This window comes from Osmerus mordax, chromosome 19 (genome assembly GCF_038355195.1).
Source record: "Osmerus mordax isolate fOsmMor3 chromosome 19, fOsmMor3.pri, whole genome shotgun sequence".
Lineage (NCBI taxonomy): Eukaryota > Metazoa > Chordata > Actinopteri > Osmeriformes > Osmeridae > Osmerus > Osmerus mordax.
In genome coordinates this window covers 13,617,940-13,635,106 of record NC_090068.1, presented here as the reverse complement: position 1 = coordinate 13,635,106, position 17,167 = coordinate 13,617,940, and the positions used below count along the sequence as shown (strand labels likewise).

The following is a 17,167-nucleotide window of genomic DNA, read 5'->3' as shown; positions in this document are numbered from 1 at the left end:
TTCCATTTTATTTATCAAGACTTAATCTATTAAGCAACACCACTTTTTTTTTATCGCAGTTTTATTTGACGTCACTAAAATCCACAGGCATTTGCAATTTAAATTGAATTAGTTATTATCGACAGATGTTTCTTTTTCCACTTTACAGAAACTTACTTTGAATAACTTGATGCTTTTTCTCTTGTAATCAAGGCTAATTAGAGAATACTCAAACTTAAACGTTGTTTATAACCAATTTAAGATTTGCACGCATGCCAACTTTGGCTACGTAATTGTAATAGGACACCCTGCCAGGACTTGATTGCACACAATCCTGAAGGAGAAAAAAAATGTCGCTGTCATTTAAAACTGATGCCAGTGTTGTTTTGCATGCTCTTTTTATTTAAGTATACAACCTCACATTCCACTGTATTAATTACACAGTAAACAACTAGCTCAATATGGAGTGGAACACTCTTTTGGACATGTACTGTAGGATATATATTGAATTTATATGTTTGAATGTAAGATAAAAAAAAAAAAAAAGATTTTCCAGTATATTCCATTCAAGGAAGACCCATGCCAACCAGACTACAGTGGTATAGATATTTCTTGCATGAACAGTTTTTCTCTTGAACCACAAAATATACCTAATGCTGCCACCATGTGGTCATAATATGAACTACAGCATCTTTTTCTTTCTACATCAAATGCAAATAGAAAGTTGTGATCAGTACCGGTCCACTCTCACTAAATGCAAACCGCACACAAACTGTGCCATTATACCACAAAGTTATGCAAAATGTCTGCAGATGTCCAGTTAGGTCAGTAAAGTTAGGTCACTATTATGGGACGCTACCGAACAGCCAAGACTCAAATAGGTCACTTCGAAATGACCTACCCATCAAAATGATGAGGGTTGCTCAGCTCAGGGTAATTAACACTGAAAACTCAAAGCAGAATATCACTGGAAACTCTTAAACCCATGTTGTATGTCTAACCTCTTGCTGAGATTCATGCATGTGTATTTTTTTCTAAGATCCTCAGAGAGAGGTCTTATTACAATGACTCGTATTGAGAGACTTGTTGCTCTTGTTGGTTAGTTGTAACGGTTTCAAATTCTTGTACTCGCTGTGAAATATTTTTTACTGTTGATTGTTTTTTCTACAGGTACACTCTTGCACTCTTGTGTGGAGTTTCATGTTGTTCAATTGTAACTTGTTTAACTGCATGCTCTTATGGTTCTTCCCTTTGGCACTTATTTGGTTTTCCACAATGTATGCTTCATGTTTTGGCTGCTCGCAATGTTTGGGGCTATGTCGTTGTTATGATCAGTGACCTATGCTCTTTTGTAAAGCTCTCTCTTGGAAGTCGCTTTGGATAAAAGCGTCTGCTAAATGCATAAATGTAAATGTATAGTCATTGTAAATTCTGCTGAATCAAGTGCAGGGGACAGATGCAGTACTTCCATACACCACCAGGTGGAAACCAAGACCTGAGGATTCCATCACTCACTGAATCAGCCAAATGAAGAAGCCACTGTTATAAAACACTTTCACATGCTGATGGAAATATTTTTAAAGAAACAGTCAGATGCTTTTTATAAATTTATTGTGGTCTTAAAGAAATAAATTCCTGGGCACTCAGATATTTAGTTACTGAAATGTTAGATTTGTTTTTGCTGTCTTCTGAATCACATTCTAAGATTTCTACATTCTTGATTTTATAACAAACCCATAAACAGTGTAGAGCAATAAATTATCCAACACAAAAAATAATTGAAAACATAATCTACAACCAGAGCCAGTCCTTTCTCACCACAAATACCGTACACCTATAAAACGCAGTTCCAAAGCTTCAAGACAGATTTGGTCTCCATTCCACCTCAGTGTAGGGTTTCCACCTCAATACCTCATCCGAACTGCAGGAGTCTGGCACAATTAAGCAATCAAAGCCAATGAATGGTTTAATGCATGAACTCAGATGAATCCTGAATGGTTTTTCAGTTTATAACAAAGAAAGCCTCCTGAGCCCTCATTACCTGTGGTTGAGCGCTCCCCTCTGAGGTGTCCCTTCCTCATTGCTTTTTAAAACAGGTCTCCAACCTACCCTGCTGGAATGACGATAACCTTTCCCCACAACAAAAGCCGCTCTCAATGACTACTTCCTCTCATGCTGAGATGGAAGTTCTAACGCATGTGGTATTCTCAGTACTAACACGTCATGGGAACATTATGAATAACACAAGTGTAATTCCAACATTGCATGTTTAAATAAATATGTACAAGAGAAAGAAACAGTGAATAGAAACAGAGAAATTGAGAGAGGGAGAAAGCAAGAAAGAGGGAATGCATAAATAAATGTGCTACAGCCATGCCTGTAAATGTCAGGATGTTGTCAGGTGTTGCAACCATACCATCTCCTGCCTTTATCATTTTGACCAGTTGTTAAACTTGTAGTTAGGGTTAGGATTGTTTAGCAATACTGTACATGTCCATAGTTTTCTTACAACTGCAAAAGCCTCCCTAGTTTATCACAAATTTAACTAAGGGATACACAGTCCTGTCAAAGCATCCACTCTCTCCAGAGCAAAAAAGCCTATTTAAGGAACTAGGACAGAAATCCATCTGTAACAGGATGATAAACATCACAACAACCTTAAATGACGACACTTGAAATGACTCCTGGCTCATCTGTCACCTGTCATGGCCCCCCACTGAGGAGCTGACACACAAACTCTCCCAAATCACTCCCCGTTCCCCACAGGACGAGATGGTAGCAGCTTGACTGGTTCTGTAAACTCTGCAAACCAGAGACCTGGATCTTCTCCATCAACCAGCAGAGCCCTGGAGCCCGTGAGCACACAGGACATGTCATCAATAAGTATATTTCTTGTAAATGGGACTGACATACAGTTTGTCGGAAAATCAATAAGGAGTGGCACTGCAGAGGAGAACCATATGTCACTGCACAAAGGACATGAAGGTTCATTTTTGTGACTTAATGTAATGCTTTATGGCATAAAAAAAGGGGGGGGGGGGAACAGGACAAGTTAGAAAAACAACTTTATTTCAGCATTTTGTCCTTGTTGTAGTTTCTGTACAGTGACTGAACTAAAATACAATAATCCTTTGTGGTTGAATCAGATTTTAGAAACAGCAATGTTTAAACTGAAACTGAGCATGGTTGTACTACAGTTAATATAAACTAAATAGTTTCTAAGACCTTTTAGACAAGAGTCCATATCCCCATGGACGTTTAGAAAAAATATTTACAAAAACTACTTTCGTCTGCACCTCACTACTTAAACTGATTATCAATCAAGGTTCCTTTCATTTTGGCCTTCTTTGCCTCCAGCTCAGCCTGTAAACAAACACCAGAGAAAAAAGGGTGTAAAAACAACTGAGAATAACAACAGAGCCATTCTAAACCTCAAGCATTGAAGATAAAAATAGTAGGACGAAACCTTCAGAGTAAACCGTGTTGGACACATCCATGTTTTTAAATGTGTAAATTATTTATAAGGTTGACTTATATACTCTTGTCCCCCAACATGTAATATTCATGGCTGAGGGAGTCCCATGCCACTTGAAACAAGATGAGCGTTTTTTGGTTGAGTTTTTTACTCACCAGTTCCTGAAGTCTCTTCTTGCTCATGCCCTTCCTCTCTAGCTGCTTCTCAATCACTTTAGCATTCTGGGCGTACGAATCTGCCACCTCTCTCTGCCAAGGAAACAGAGTTAAACAGTGTGACGACACACAAACAACATCTGAGCTGGTCTTAACATCCACCCTGTAGCAATCAGCAATTTAATTAAATGCTGACACTTCTGGCAATTACCACAGTAAACTAATCATTTGATTGAACGTTGTTTACAGCCATTTTAATTATCCTCGAAATGTGTGTTTCTTAAACAAAGCCAGACAAACTATTTTTGTTAACTTACAGCCTCAATTTCCTCCTCTTCTTCATCAATGGTGGACACAGTAACTGAGCTGAATTTGCCCATGTCTTTGGTCCGCTTGGTCATCATTACCTTGTAGGGTGCGCCACAGGACACAAATGAACGATTTACTTAGCAGCGATGTTATCACTTTATCAAGTACTGTCAATCATACAAATACTCAAATCAATTTATGAAAGATTCAAAGTATAAGAAAACATACTCTGACTTTCTTGGGAGCCTCTGGCTTTTGACTGTAGACACTCGTATTACCGATTCCTCCTTGTCCAAATTTCACAACCGCTTCATCGATAATAAACGTGACAGGGGTGTTCTTCAATTGGTGTTGATAGAAAAGTAGTAGCCCACACCTAATATTTTAAAATCAACGTTACTGCAAACAGCCTTACATTTATGCACGTACAATTTCAAAACTAATATGGCAGCGGAGACACATTATGTTGTTGCGAGTTTAGTAACAGATTTTGTATTAAAACCTTTCACGGACTGAAAAACACCTATGTATCAACTGTGTTAGATACTTACTTTCCACATTTCTTACGATACTGTCTCTCAATTCCCTCTGGTCTACATAGAAAAAGAGAAGAGTTAACACAATCACGCACTCAAGCTTTCTAAACATTTCAAATGCTGAAGAATGGCGACTCGATTTTAGTTTCTGAAAGCTTTTGACTTTGTACTTTTAGTACCTTTTGATGTAAGTGTTCTCGTCTTCCTCAACATTACAAAACTTGTGTGCATGTTTAGCACCATCGATCACTCTTGATTTGTCTCGTGGCCGCATAGGAAGTTTTTCCAGCTGACAGTCTGTAACATTTAGTCATTTAGCAGACGCTCGTATCCAGAGTAACAGCATTGTGGAAGTGTACAAGGCATTCACGTGAAGAAAAAAACAAGGCTTGAAGTTCAACCATCGAAACACAAAACACATGTTAAACGATGTTAAAACGTTAACATATATATATGCTACGCAGTTAGGTAGCTAACAAGCTAGCAATTTATAATGTAGCTATAGCCACTCACCCAGAACTAGAACCATTTGACCACATAAACAATAATACACGTGAAGAGGTTTTTCTCCGTCATCATACTCCTCGCGGTCTCGGGTGTCGGAACAAACAACACTTCGTGACACAACTTTCGGCATGACTGTTACTTCTGCTTAAAAGAAAGCAAACATATATTTTAAATGGTAGTCTAGCTAATTTCTACGTGGCTAGCTAGCATCTGGGTCACCACACAGGAAGCAACATGCTGGGCGATCAATGATGACGCAGACACTACGTCAAGAATAGAAGCTTCAACTGTAGTAGGAATCATTGCCTGCAGGGGGCAATATTCGAGTAATTGTATACTAGTATTAAAGCACAAAGGTACGATTATATTATAATGTCACGTTGTAGGTCATTTCGATAATAATATTGTATAATATATATATATTACTGAACATTCCTCATCTCATATGATCTTATATCAAAGGGGCCATCTCTCCCTCTCTTTCTGTGTGTGTGTCTGTGTGTGTATATGTACAGGAGAAAGAAACAGTGAATAGAAACAGAAAAATTGAGAGAAAAAGAGGGAGAAAGCGAGAGAGAGAGATTGAGGGAGAGAGAGACGGAGAAAGCACAAGAGAGAGAGAGAGAGAGAGGGAGAGAGAGAGAGAGAGAGAGAGAGAGAGAGAGAGAGAGAGAGAGAGAGAGAGAGAGAGCGCTCACAAAAGTGCAAACGTCTGTGTGTCTCAGGGATCTGACAGTCAAAAGCTGGTGGGGTGAGTCCAGTCTCGCTTGCTATCTCCTGGTTCAGGATTACCCAGCACAAGGAATGTATGCTGCCGCAGATTCTAGGATGAATTGTCCATATCTCCTCTCATATTTCGCCCTAACAGCAGTAATAATAGGTAAGCAATCTCACTAATTAATCTGTAACATAAGAAGGTTTTTTAGGGTACTTCAGATCATCAAAAAAAACTATGATTATGTTTCAGTTGATGAGCTTTAACTTATCTTGAGTAATGTAGAGAGGTTAATCATGGGCATTAATCATATTGACAGTAATTAGAGCTCATTTATTGTTATATACCCTAATGATTTGAACAGGCTTTAGATGAGTCTACTAAATAATGTATGGATTTTTCTCCTGAGGAAATTGGGAGCACTAGCTGGCATATAGTGCAGAATTTAAAATTGAGATGTAAGACATCAGTCTGAGTAGATTATGTTTTTATAACCTGCTGGATGTCAAGGTATGGGTAATTACAATTCTGAATGTGTGTGCAACACTTGAAAATTGTGCACCCTAGAATATGTCAAATGTTCTGGATAAAAATATACAGGTTATCATAAATGGCAGGCAGTTGCCCCTGATTATAACGCCATTCTGGATTAATCAACAATTAAAAATGTTTCCGTTGGATAAACAGGGTCATGCTCTTATGAAAGGAATCCTTCTTTTTCATAATTTTTTTCTCAAGTATCTGTGATCCCCTGTATTGTGTAAAGAAATGTTTCATTTATTTCATACCCATTGTTGACGTATGCTGTTTCGAAAAAAAACTGTTTGGTGAAAAGACTTACAGGACGGAAGAGGATCATGTCAGAGGAGAAGATTTGAATCAGCATCTTTATTCATTGAAATGTGAACACCTTGCTGTCTCTCCAGACAAGCTTTAGGCACCAATTATATAAACAAAATGGAATAGCATTAAAATATTTTATACATGTTTTCATACTCTTGTCTGTCTTCATATTAAAGCCACTCAACTGATGGGGTTAGGGATCTCTGGTGTTGGAGAAAACAAGCAACAGGTGCACATACAAAAACCATTAGAAGCCACAACCTTCATCTAGTGCATCTTATTTGACTTGTATGTTCTGTGTGATTTCAGGATAGGAATATTAACAACTGCTGATGTTCCATTCAGCTAGGCAGTTTATTTTTATATAAAATACAAAACTAGAAATATATACTTATTTTTTTTATGAATCATTACAATAACAACAGATCTGCAGGGCAATACAGGCTCTGAAAAAACGGACTGTATTTTTAGTTTTGGAGACACCATATAGTTTGAAGGCAAGATTAATGACTGTGACTTTGAAATGCTAAATGCACATTTAAGTACACCCCAAAGGCCGACAGTGGACTGAAGCAATCAATTGAACTAACTCTTTGAACCAAATGGAAATGAGTTGAGAGAATATCACACCATGCAGAGGTATTTGCCAACAATTACAGCAATCATCCAACTGAAAACTGCATTAGCAAATGTACTGTAATTATAGCGTTAACAATTTTCTGTAATGATGGATGGTATGGAGGGATCTTGAACTATGACTCCTCATAAAATAGGGAATGATTATTACTGTGGAATGGAAAAATGAAATAATTTATTTGTTTTCAGCCGGGTTTTCTTCCTATTGTTGTTGTGCTGTTGTGTGTTTCACCTTTTTGGAGAAAAGTATCACAGTTTGTGGTATTTGTCGTCCACCTGCTTCCGCCCAGTCCCAGGGACATCCCACCTGCTTCCTGATGTCTTGAGGCTGCGAGGTCACAAGAATGGTGGCAGATCCATCAGTTCTGGAGAGCCCCTTCCATCAGTCATGTGACCTAGTAGCATCACGAACTCAGCCGTCGCCAGCAGGATCCAGAGCATCGTCATATTCTCCTTCCCCTAAGAGAGCTCTGGACCAGTAATTGTTTCCTGTGTTCCGTGTTCCGTGTTCCGTTCAGGAACCTGTCTCTTTGGGTTTAATCAGACCGTTTTCTTTTAGAGTCTGCCACAGGGAGCCCGGCCGCGGGTTCGGACGGCTGCCCACTGGGTCAGTTCCCCTGTGGGAACCTGTCGCTCTGCCTCCCCCAGCTCCAACACTGTAACGGCGTCCAGGACTGTGCTAACGGAGCTGATGAGGAGGACTGCGGTGAGTCTGCAAGGGGGGGTGGTGTGTGTGTGTGTGTGTGGGGAGATGTGTGTGTGTGTGTGTGAGGGGAGATGTGTGTGTGTGTGTGTGAGGGGAGATGTGTGTGTATGGGGAGGTGTGTGAGGGGACATGTGTGTGTGTGTGGTGGGGGAGGGTGACAGATGGCCACGGTGCAGTGTGTGGTCTTGGAACAGGCATGGTGCTGCTTGCGGGCGGGAGGATGTGTGACTGGGACACTTCTCTTCCTGGTGGCTTCAGGGTTGCACACTGTACATGCAGATATGACTTGAGTCATGATGTGGTATTGTTGGTAGTTTAACATGAACCCTTGATAGGAAATAAATGTTCCATGATGAAAGATCGATCTCTTTTTACTGACCCCTCCCTGACCCCTCCCTGACCCTTGCAGTGGATAATAGCGGGTGGCCACACCTATTTGACGCTTTCATGAAGAAGAATGTTTCCAATTCCATGAAGGTTTCCACAGAATGTTGTAAGTTACCTGATATCGATGATGAACATGAATTAAACAAAAATGTGTGCGAAGACGGACTAATGTGCTGTCTCAGCCCCAGCAAAGACAATGATCATTAATCATACCTCGTGTGTGTGTGCGCGTGTGTGTGTGCATGTGTGTGCGTTTGTGTGTGCATGTGTGTGTGTGCATGTGTGTGCGCGTGTGTGTGTGCATGTGTGTGTGTGTGTGTGCATGTGTGTGCGCGTGTGTGTGTGCATGTGTGTGCGCGTGTGTGTGTGTGCATGTGTGTGTGTGTGCGCGTGCATGTGTGTGCGTGTGTGTTACAGTGCTTGAAGTGCTCCCTGAGGAATGTTACTGCGAGGACCGGCGAGTCAACTGCAACAATAAGGGTCTTCTGGCAGTCCCTGCTGTATCTGGTAATATCACTGCCCTGTAAGTAGACTGAGTTATCTGAGGATACCTAGAATATTGGTGGTCTAATGCTATGAGACAACACGGTGTCCATCCTAATGAACTGTTCTGTTTTCCCCCCAGAGAGCTAAACAGCAACAAAATTGAATCTCTGCAATCAGATGAGTTCATCCGCTACGGTAACCTGGAGAGATTGTGAGTCAGTCTTCTTAGAGTCCTCTCTGGACCACTCTGGTTTTAAGTGTAAATTCAAAAGGTGCTTGATATAGGTTGTGGCTCTGTTACTGCATGGTGTGTATGGACCAGTACCTCAGGAGGGAAGATAAGATGTTCGTCACAACAGGGTCAAGACCAGGAGGAGTGGAACTAGATGTAGTTTCATTAATTTTCTCCTCCATCAAAACAGCTACTGCAGCTTTTAGAACGACAATTTGAGATTCTGCCTTTGGCTTCACAATCTCAATACTTTGTTCTCTTGTACTGTGTGAATAAGAATAAACTGTTTAGAAAAATGCACGTGGCACCACGTGTCTACAATGTCTGACCAACTGTGGTCATTTGAATTGAATTGTTAGGAAAGGGCTTATGAAAGAAAATAATGCCATGCTTCTACCTGGACGCTGAGGGACTTTATGAAAAGGAACAGAGCAGTGAAGAATTTTTGACATTCAAGGTCAAAATAGAGTGTGAAAACTCCGTTTTTGAAGCACAAATGATTCTTTGATTCTTTGATTCTTTGATTCTTGATGTTCCTGGGTGTACTGTTTTCATGAACTTATCTGGGTGCTTACATGAGTGACACTTCTATTCAACTCGCTGTAGGATCTTACACAAATATATATTTATGGTTTGAGGTAGAAGATGCAATAATCAATCATGTGTCAAATGATGGTGTATACATGTCACCATCAAAAGACATTATCCATAGTTAACAGTAGCCCCTCACTTCTGCAAGATTGCACTTCACACAACTTGACTACCTGAATACCCAGAGATGATGTTTGTTTTCACCTTCCAGACATCTGGAGAACAACAGGATCACGACCGTTTCCAGGCGAGCCTTCTCTGGGCTCCACTCTCTAAAGAGGCTGTAAGTCCCTCTCCTTCACCAGCAGCACAATCCCTTTTAAATTCCTTTGATCTTTTCCAGGGTGTTGCATAGATTATTTTACAGATCCTTCATTTTTTATTGTCTGTGGTTTGTGGTGAACCTCGTACTGTAGACATGCCAGAGCCCAGTGGGTATGAATGTCTCTCTCCATTTAGCCAGAATAGACAGAACTTTGAAAGGCAGCCAGTGTTTGTCAGTGGAGTCAGGTGGCTGAGCGGTTAAGGAATCGGGCTAGAAATCTGAAGGTTGCCAGTTCAATTCCCGGCTGTGCAAAATGACGTTGTGTCCTTGGGCAAGGCACTTCACCCTACTTGTCCCGGGGAAATGTCCCTGTACTTACTGTAAGTCGCTATGGATAAGAGCGTCTGCTAAATGACTAAATGTAAATATAATAAAGGACAATTCAGATAGCTCACCCTGGTCTGTAATTAAGCGAGAGAGAAAAAATCACACTTGAAAGCACCACCTCTATAAATGTAGCGAGGTCAGTATTTATGAGGATAGGACGCTGTGGGTCTGTAGTCTTTAGAGTGACAGCTAACTCTAGGATGTTTGACAGAAAATCAACAAGCCCTACTTTTCACATCATACATCTTACAGAGCAATTCTCTGTAAGTGTGCAGTCGTAACCGAGGGACTCTTCAGTGAGAATGTGGAACAGACCACAGCAAACGGAAATATCTGCGCTTCCTACGAATGCACAGTTGGCATGAGGAGAAGGTGGATGTGTTTCCATATTCGATATTATCTGCTGTCGCAGAGTTGTCTCTTACCAAAAACGATACAGATATTAAGGATACTTATGGATATTGTCCCTGTAATATAGATTGTTTCATACACTGCCAAAGTATATGCTGTAAATTGGCCAACATTAATATTTTAGTCATGCTTTTCATCAGTAAAGATATCTCATCAAAATGCTTTGATGTGTGCTTTTTTTTCCCCTCCTGTGCACCGGTCCTGCTGTGATAAGATTTCTCAGTCAGAATCGGATTACGACATTGAAAGCTGGCATTTTCAGGGACCTTTGGAACCTGGAGTGGCTGTAAGTGAAGTCATGGGGCAATGCCCCATAGTTGCTTTAAAGTCATCTTCGTACAAAACACCTCTGTTTAATCCATGACAACCCATAGTTGATTTACCTCATGGATGCTTCAGTCCCACGGCTACAAGGCATGAATGAACATAGTGGCTCAACAACACATATGTGTGAACACTTCTGCCAGTTACAATTCAGTGTGGGAGGGGTTACCATGGTTTATGCAGTAATTAAATGGGTCCTGAGTTTGCTCTCTCGGGGAACTGCATCCACTGAACGACAACACAGAGACTGTGGATTCATTTGTTTTAATTCTCTTTATTTTCAGGATTGTTGATGAAAATAGAATCACGTCGCTGAGACAGAAGTCCTTTGAGGGTCTCAAATCGTTATTTTTTGTGTGAGTAGAGTATTGGTGTGAGTACAGTATTGGTGTGGGTACAGTATTGGTGTGAGTACAGTATTGGTGTGGGTACAGTATTGGTGTGGCTACAGTATTGGTGTGAGTACAGTATTGGTGTGGGTACAGTATTGGTGTGGCTACAGTATTGGTGTGAGTACAGTATTGGTGTGAGTACAGTATTGGTGTGGGTAAAGTATTGATGTGCACTTGTATGGTATGAGCTTCGCAGTTCACTCTCCCTCTGAATAATTGAAATACATCTTAACCAGCTTCCCTATTTGTTTGCGTGAATGTGTGAGTGCATGTGTGTTTGTTTCAGGTCATTTCTGAACAATTCACTTGAGTTCATCCCCAAGAAGTCTATATGCATGGAAATGCCCAGACTGAACTGGATGTGAGTGACAGTAGGCTACACCAACGCGGAGTATAGTGCTCTGTTCTAATTCACAAACTCTTCATGAAAATGACTTTTGATTGCAAACGTAATTGCAGCATCGCTCAGTAATTGATGTTTACAGCACCCAGGGTGACAAATGTCAAACACGTCCTTTTTATTTACAGGGAACTTGAGGGAAACAGGATTTCATCCATGAGGTCTTCAAGCTTTCAAGAGTGTACATCTCTGACAGTACTGTGAGTTTGATGGGGAAATATTTCTGTCTCAGGAGACAATCTTAAACCTGTTTAGGGTTTTTGTGTTACAATTCAATCACACAGGAAGCCTTTTTTGTGGTGATGAATTAACGTTCAATACTGAGTCCCTTTAAGTATCTGTAATGGAATGAAGCAATTAACTTTCACATCTTCCCCAACGGGGAGTTGAATGTGATTAAAGATGACTATTGTTTGGCTCTCCTAACTAACCAAGCCGTCTTCAACACTCGTAAGTGAAACTGAAGGTACAGCTGCCATGATGCTCGTATCAGCACCTTAACCAGCTAGTGGTGTCTAATGAGATTCAGGTCAGAGTGAGCTTCCGAATCCTCTTTAAGTGGATTTGGCAGTTTCTGTAACTGCTGATTGCCCCTCAGTCGTCATATGATAGTGATAGCAATGAGGATTGTCAGAAAAAAAGAAATTCAATCATATTGTGCGATGTGTGAGTTCTGTTAATTGAACTGTGGGGATGTGGGGTTGGGGCCCTGCATGCCTGGCCTGGCAGGAGCCTGCATGATAAGTATGGATTCCACATTGTGAATATCAGGCGGGTGAATTATTGAGGCGAAGCTCTGTTTCTTCAAAATGCTGAAAATGTATAGATTTGAATGTCTTTTTTGTGATATCTTTATTCCTTGAGGTTTGTATCTGTTTTGATTTTTGTTTTCTTTCAGTTATTTGTTTTATTATATTATTTAAATCGAATAAATAAGGAAATAATTAATACAGAATGCATGTTGGCATGTATTGACTGAAATGAGGAAAACTGTTGAAGTTGGGTGTGCTCACGTCTTCGGCGAGCGCAACCATTGTTCTCTCACATATATATTATTATTTTTTTTAATTCTTTTCCCACTCCTAAGGATCCCTCAATATTTGCGCTACATAGACAATGCCAGTGTCAAAAGGTTCGTGTTGTCTGCGATTGCGTTGCTTGTATTTTTATTTAGGTTCCGTTGCACGGTTTAAATTGAAACTACTTTTTTAGTGGCGAAAAGTGCCTTTTGTCGGGAATCAGTGCAAGCCTTCACCACGTCAGCACACGTTAGCAACGACGCATAAATACGACGTGCATAGATGTAGTAAACCTGTTGCGCACAGTACTGGCAGCATCATACATTTAAGTAATTCAAGACTTGCATGTACAGTACAGTAAGTAATTTCACATTAAATAATGTATTTAAACTCAAGCTTGTGTGGTGTGTCGCTGTCTTCAATGCCACAGCCTAAACTTGATGTCAAAAGCGTTTTTCATTTCCGGCGCATTCAAACAATCCCCCTTACTTTGGCTAGCAACAGCAGCTAGGCTAGCTTCCTCGTAGGACAATTTACCGAGGTCAGCTTCTCCACCGTGCAGGGCTTTAGTCTAAGATCAAATGGTCGTATTTGGCATTGTTACTGACAATGATCGCTTCCAGCAAACTTCTTTTGAATGAGCCATTTCCGCCTAAATAAATGTCAATCTTATTTACGTTTTTTGGGGGCATATTTTCAGTTAGGAGATGGTACTGTTTCAATCGTGATTCCATCTAATACAGTACTGCCGGTGACAACGTTGTTACTTAGAATAGCTTGTTTCAAGGTGGTTCAGCTTGTTTTAAAGGTGGTTCTCAATGAATGAATGCAATATTATGAGTAGGCTAAATGCTTGAAAATATCACTACTGTAGAAGGGAAAAACTTAAGGTGACGTTTAAGTCATATAGGTTAGATTCATTCCACATTTACATTTAGTCATTGATTTAGCAGACGCCCTTATCCAGAGCGACTTACAGTAAGTACAGTGATATGCTACACTTCACTTTTTGTATTTTTAATTGTACATGAGCAGCAACAAATGTAGGCTATGCATGTAATCTATGCAATCTTCATAAATAATAAGTCATATCAGTTGTAAAAATTTCCGTTAATAAACGGACCCATCTACAACCGATGCAAGCAAGCACACCCTACAATTTCCCCAGAAATTGTACCCCCTCTAGTTTACAATTGTTGTTGCATGAATACAAGTATGTAAGCGCCTAAAGTACAAGGTTTCTTGCAGGGCTCTAAGGGGAAACAGAATACAGGGCGTTGAGGAAGGAACATTTGATGAAATGCAAAGCTTAATAGACTTGTGAGTAAAATTTCCATTGAGTTCATGTAATTCCAGTCACCCCAATCTGTGCACATGCAGTGTGCAATGTATCTAAGGATTTTCTTTTCATTCCAGGGACTTATCTGTAAACAAAATTGAGGAGTTGTCCCCATCTCTATTCCGTAATCTTCACAACCTGAAGCAGTTGTGAGTATACATGCCAAAGCCATTTTGGGCACAATTGGAGGCTAATAGTAGAACATTTTCAGTTGTTGTCTCTGCTGTGTGATTTCTCAGGTTCTTCCCACGGTGAAATGGATCGAGTTTGAAAACAGACTGATAACATTGAGTCCAAGTGTTTATTATTTGGTGTTTTGAATCCCTCTGTGATTTATACCACAGAGAACAAATGAGATGAGACAGAGCCAAGAATTAAATTAATCCAGATCAGATGCTTTGTAATGACCTTCTCTTGTTTTTCAGGAACATTTCAAACAACCCCCTGACTCACATTTACGACAATCAGTTTGACAGTTTTGTCAATTTGCAATCGCTGTAAGTAATTCCATGTCACAGTCCACCTAGAGACCTAGAAACTGTTACTGTGGAAGTGGAGAGATGCTCACTGCCTTCTCATGTGATGTTTGTCAGGAGCATCGAGGATGTGGAGATACCCAATATCAGCATCCAGATGTTTCGATCTCTCACCAACCTCTCACACATGTGAGTAGAGAGGCATGATTGGGCTTGCTCTCCTTTCAAACTACATAATCATAGGCCAGTTCTTTATGTAATTGCATATTGCAGTCCCATATGAAACATGGATTATTAAGTCATGTAAGTATCCATCTATGTGTACATATTTTGTGTGCAGCCCTGCTCATACTTTGAGGTCCACTGTGCTATAAATAAGATGTTAATTCCCCCAGCATTGCACGAGTAGCTCAACACAAAGACAAATTTCTACATCACTACAACACAGTTCTGTCTGATCATTTCAGTCAGTTTCTCTGGAGAGCTAAATGTGTAGAGACTGGCTTGGGGGACAAAGCTTCTTATGCAAAACAAAGAAAGGCTTCATGAAAAGAATAGTGAGTAAACAAACAAGATGTTGTATGATTTGTTGCCAATGAACTATTTTGGCACCATGTATAAGATTTGTGGGCCTGTGATGCATTTATGATGCGGTGGAAGATGATGTTGATCATTAACTGTAACTTGATGACAAGTGAGCTCATGCTAGCCTCATTAGTGTGTTTTACCTCAGGTGGACAACAACAATAAGCCTAACTTAGTGTGTTCTGTAAGATTTTGTTTCAGCTAATTTGGAATACTTTCCTACACTGTAGATCAATGTCATCAAATATGGTGTTAGGGGGGCTTATCTTCCAAAAGCCAGATAATCTGTTTAGTTAATATCATACTTAATCTTGGAGTTTACCGAGACTCTTTAGGCCTCAATATTGATCCACAATCATTCCTGCTGTTGTCTAAAAGGTGTTCAGAGACAACATCCACCAAAAATGGGCCTTTGAGTCGTTTCTGAAATTGTTCATCTCATTTTGCATCCTTCACTTCAGATATTTTAAGAGGTTTGAATACTGCGGCTACTCTCCGAACGTGCGGAGTTGTAAGCCGAACACCAATGGGATTTCCTCGTTTGAAAACCTGCTAGCCAACATCATCCTGCGTGTGTTTGTGTGGGTCGTGGCATCTGTCATCTGCTTCGGAAACGTGTTTGTCATCTGCCTGAGGTCCTGCGTTGCATCTGAGAACCAGCACCATACCATGGCCATCATATCGCTGTGCTGTGAGTAATAAAAAAAGAAAGTATTTTCCAAAAAACAAACAAAAAAACACTGATTTCGAAGTAAACAAAACCAGCACCACACACAAACCTGCACTTATCGGATATTCTTATCAAATCGGATATTCTAGGTGCCGACTGCTTGATGGGAGTCTACCTGTTCTTCATCGGTGCATTCGACATCAAGTACTGTGGAGAATACAACAGACATGCCCAGCTTTGGATGGAGAGCCTGCAGTGCCAGCTGATTGGCTGCCTAGCCATGCTGTCCACCGAGGTGTCAGTCATGCTGTTGACCTACATGACTCTGGAGAAGTATCTGTGCATCGTGTTCCCTTTCCACAACTACAGAGCCGGCCGCAAACAGACCCTGTTCTACTTGATCTTCATCTGGGTCCTTGGCTTCGTGATTGCCGTGATCCCCTTCTGGGACAAGCAGACCTTTGGGAATTACTACGGCAGGAATGGAGTTTGTTTTCCACTTCATTCAGATGACATGGAGAAGCCTGGAGCTCGTTGCTACTCGACAGGAATATTTCTAGGTGAGAGGTACATTAGACTCCTAAGGGTGGTTTTGAAGAACGTCAACAGGATCAGACGCTGTCGGCCCACATACTAAGTCTTGTTATATCCCTGTGTTGAACTGTATAATGTATACTACATCTTTCTGTATTTTCAGGATTGAACCTCTTTGCCTTCATCATGATCGTGTTCTCCTACACCAGCATGTTTTATTCAGTGCGGAAAACAGCCAGCACAGCTCGCCAAAGCGTCTTAAACAAGGAAGTGTCCATAGCAAAGAGGTTCTTTTTCATCGTTTTCACAGACGCAATGTGTTGGATACCTATATTCATCCTCAAAATCCTGTCTTTGCTAAGAGTGGAGATCACAGGTACTGTCAGAAGCTTTTGGTTACTCGATGACCTATTCAATCAATGTGCTCATGTCTGATGGTTTTCAACTGATTCCATTTCAGGGACCATCATTCTGTGGGTGGTGATCTTCATCCTTCCCATCAACAGTGCCCTGAACCCCATCCTCTACACCATCACCACCAGCTCCTTCCAGGAGAGACTCCAGCTGTGTCTGAAGATGAGGTGTAGGGAGGTTGGAGCGCGGGGCGCCTCCCAGCACGGCTCGGATATCTTCCATCCGCCCAGCGCTCTGTAAACGCCCGCTTGAAAGAACACCATGAATGTCACTGCTGTCATCATTCTCCATCTACGAGAAAAGACCACCTGCTTGTGAATTTGGTGTAAACGCAGATTCAACTCCTATTTTGTTATACATTGTTGAAAGATTCCATATATCGTCTACAACAGTG

The 17,167-nt window shown here is 40.7% G+C and overlaps 2 protein-coding genes across 2 annotated transcripts; one reads left to right on the top strand and one right to left on the bottom strand.

Annotated features, from left to right (window-relative positions):
* Positions 1–3,027: 3,027 nt before the first annotated feature.
* steep1 (STING1 ER exit protein 1) lies at positions 3,028–5,194 on the bottom strand. The gene is made up of 7 exons (XM_067257168.1): positions 4,968–5,194; positions 4,634–4,751; positions 4,470–4,511; positions 4,147–4,294; positions 3,927–4,016; positions 3,610–3,702; positions 3,028–3,342 (listed from the first exon to the last, which is right to left on the bottom strand). Exons 1-7 carry the CDS (start codon positions 5,089–5,091, stop codon positions 3,280–3,282), a joined length of 678 nt encoding a protein of 225 aa, XP_067113269.1. The 5' UTR covers positions 5,092–5,194; the 3' UTR covers positions 3,028–3,279.
* A 2,052-nt stretch (positions 5,195–7,246) lies between these two features.
* Positions 7,247–17,039, top strand: rxfp2l (relaxin family peptide receptor 2, like). Its single transcript, XM_067256792.1, has 18 exons — positions 7,247–7,253; positions 7,715–7,861; positions 8,271–8,354; positions 8,666–8,771; positions 8,874–8,945; positions 9,769–9,840; positions 10,835–10,906; positions 11,229–11,300; positions 11,623–11,697; positions 11,865–11,936; positions 14,004–14,075; positions 14,172–14,243; positions 14,520–14,591; positions 14,688–14,759; positions 15,617–15,846; positions 15,975–16,385; positions 16,523–16,735; positions 16,820–17,039. Exons 1-18 carry the CDS (start codon positions 7,247–7,249, stop codon positions 17,011–17,013), a joined length of 2,115 nt encoding a protein of 704 aa, XP_067112893.1. The 3' UTR covers positions 17,014–17,039.
* The last annotated feature ends 128 nt before the right edge of the window (positions 17,040–17,167 follow it).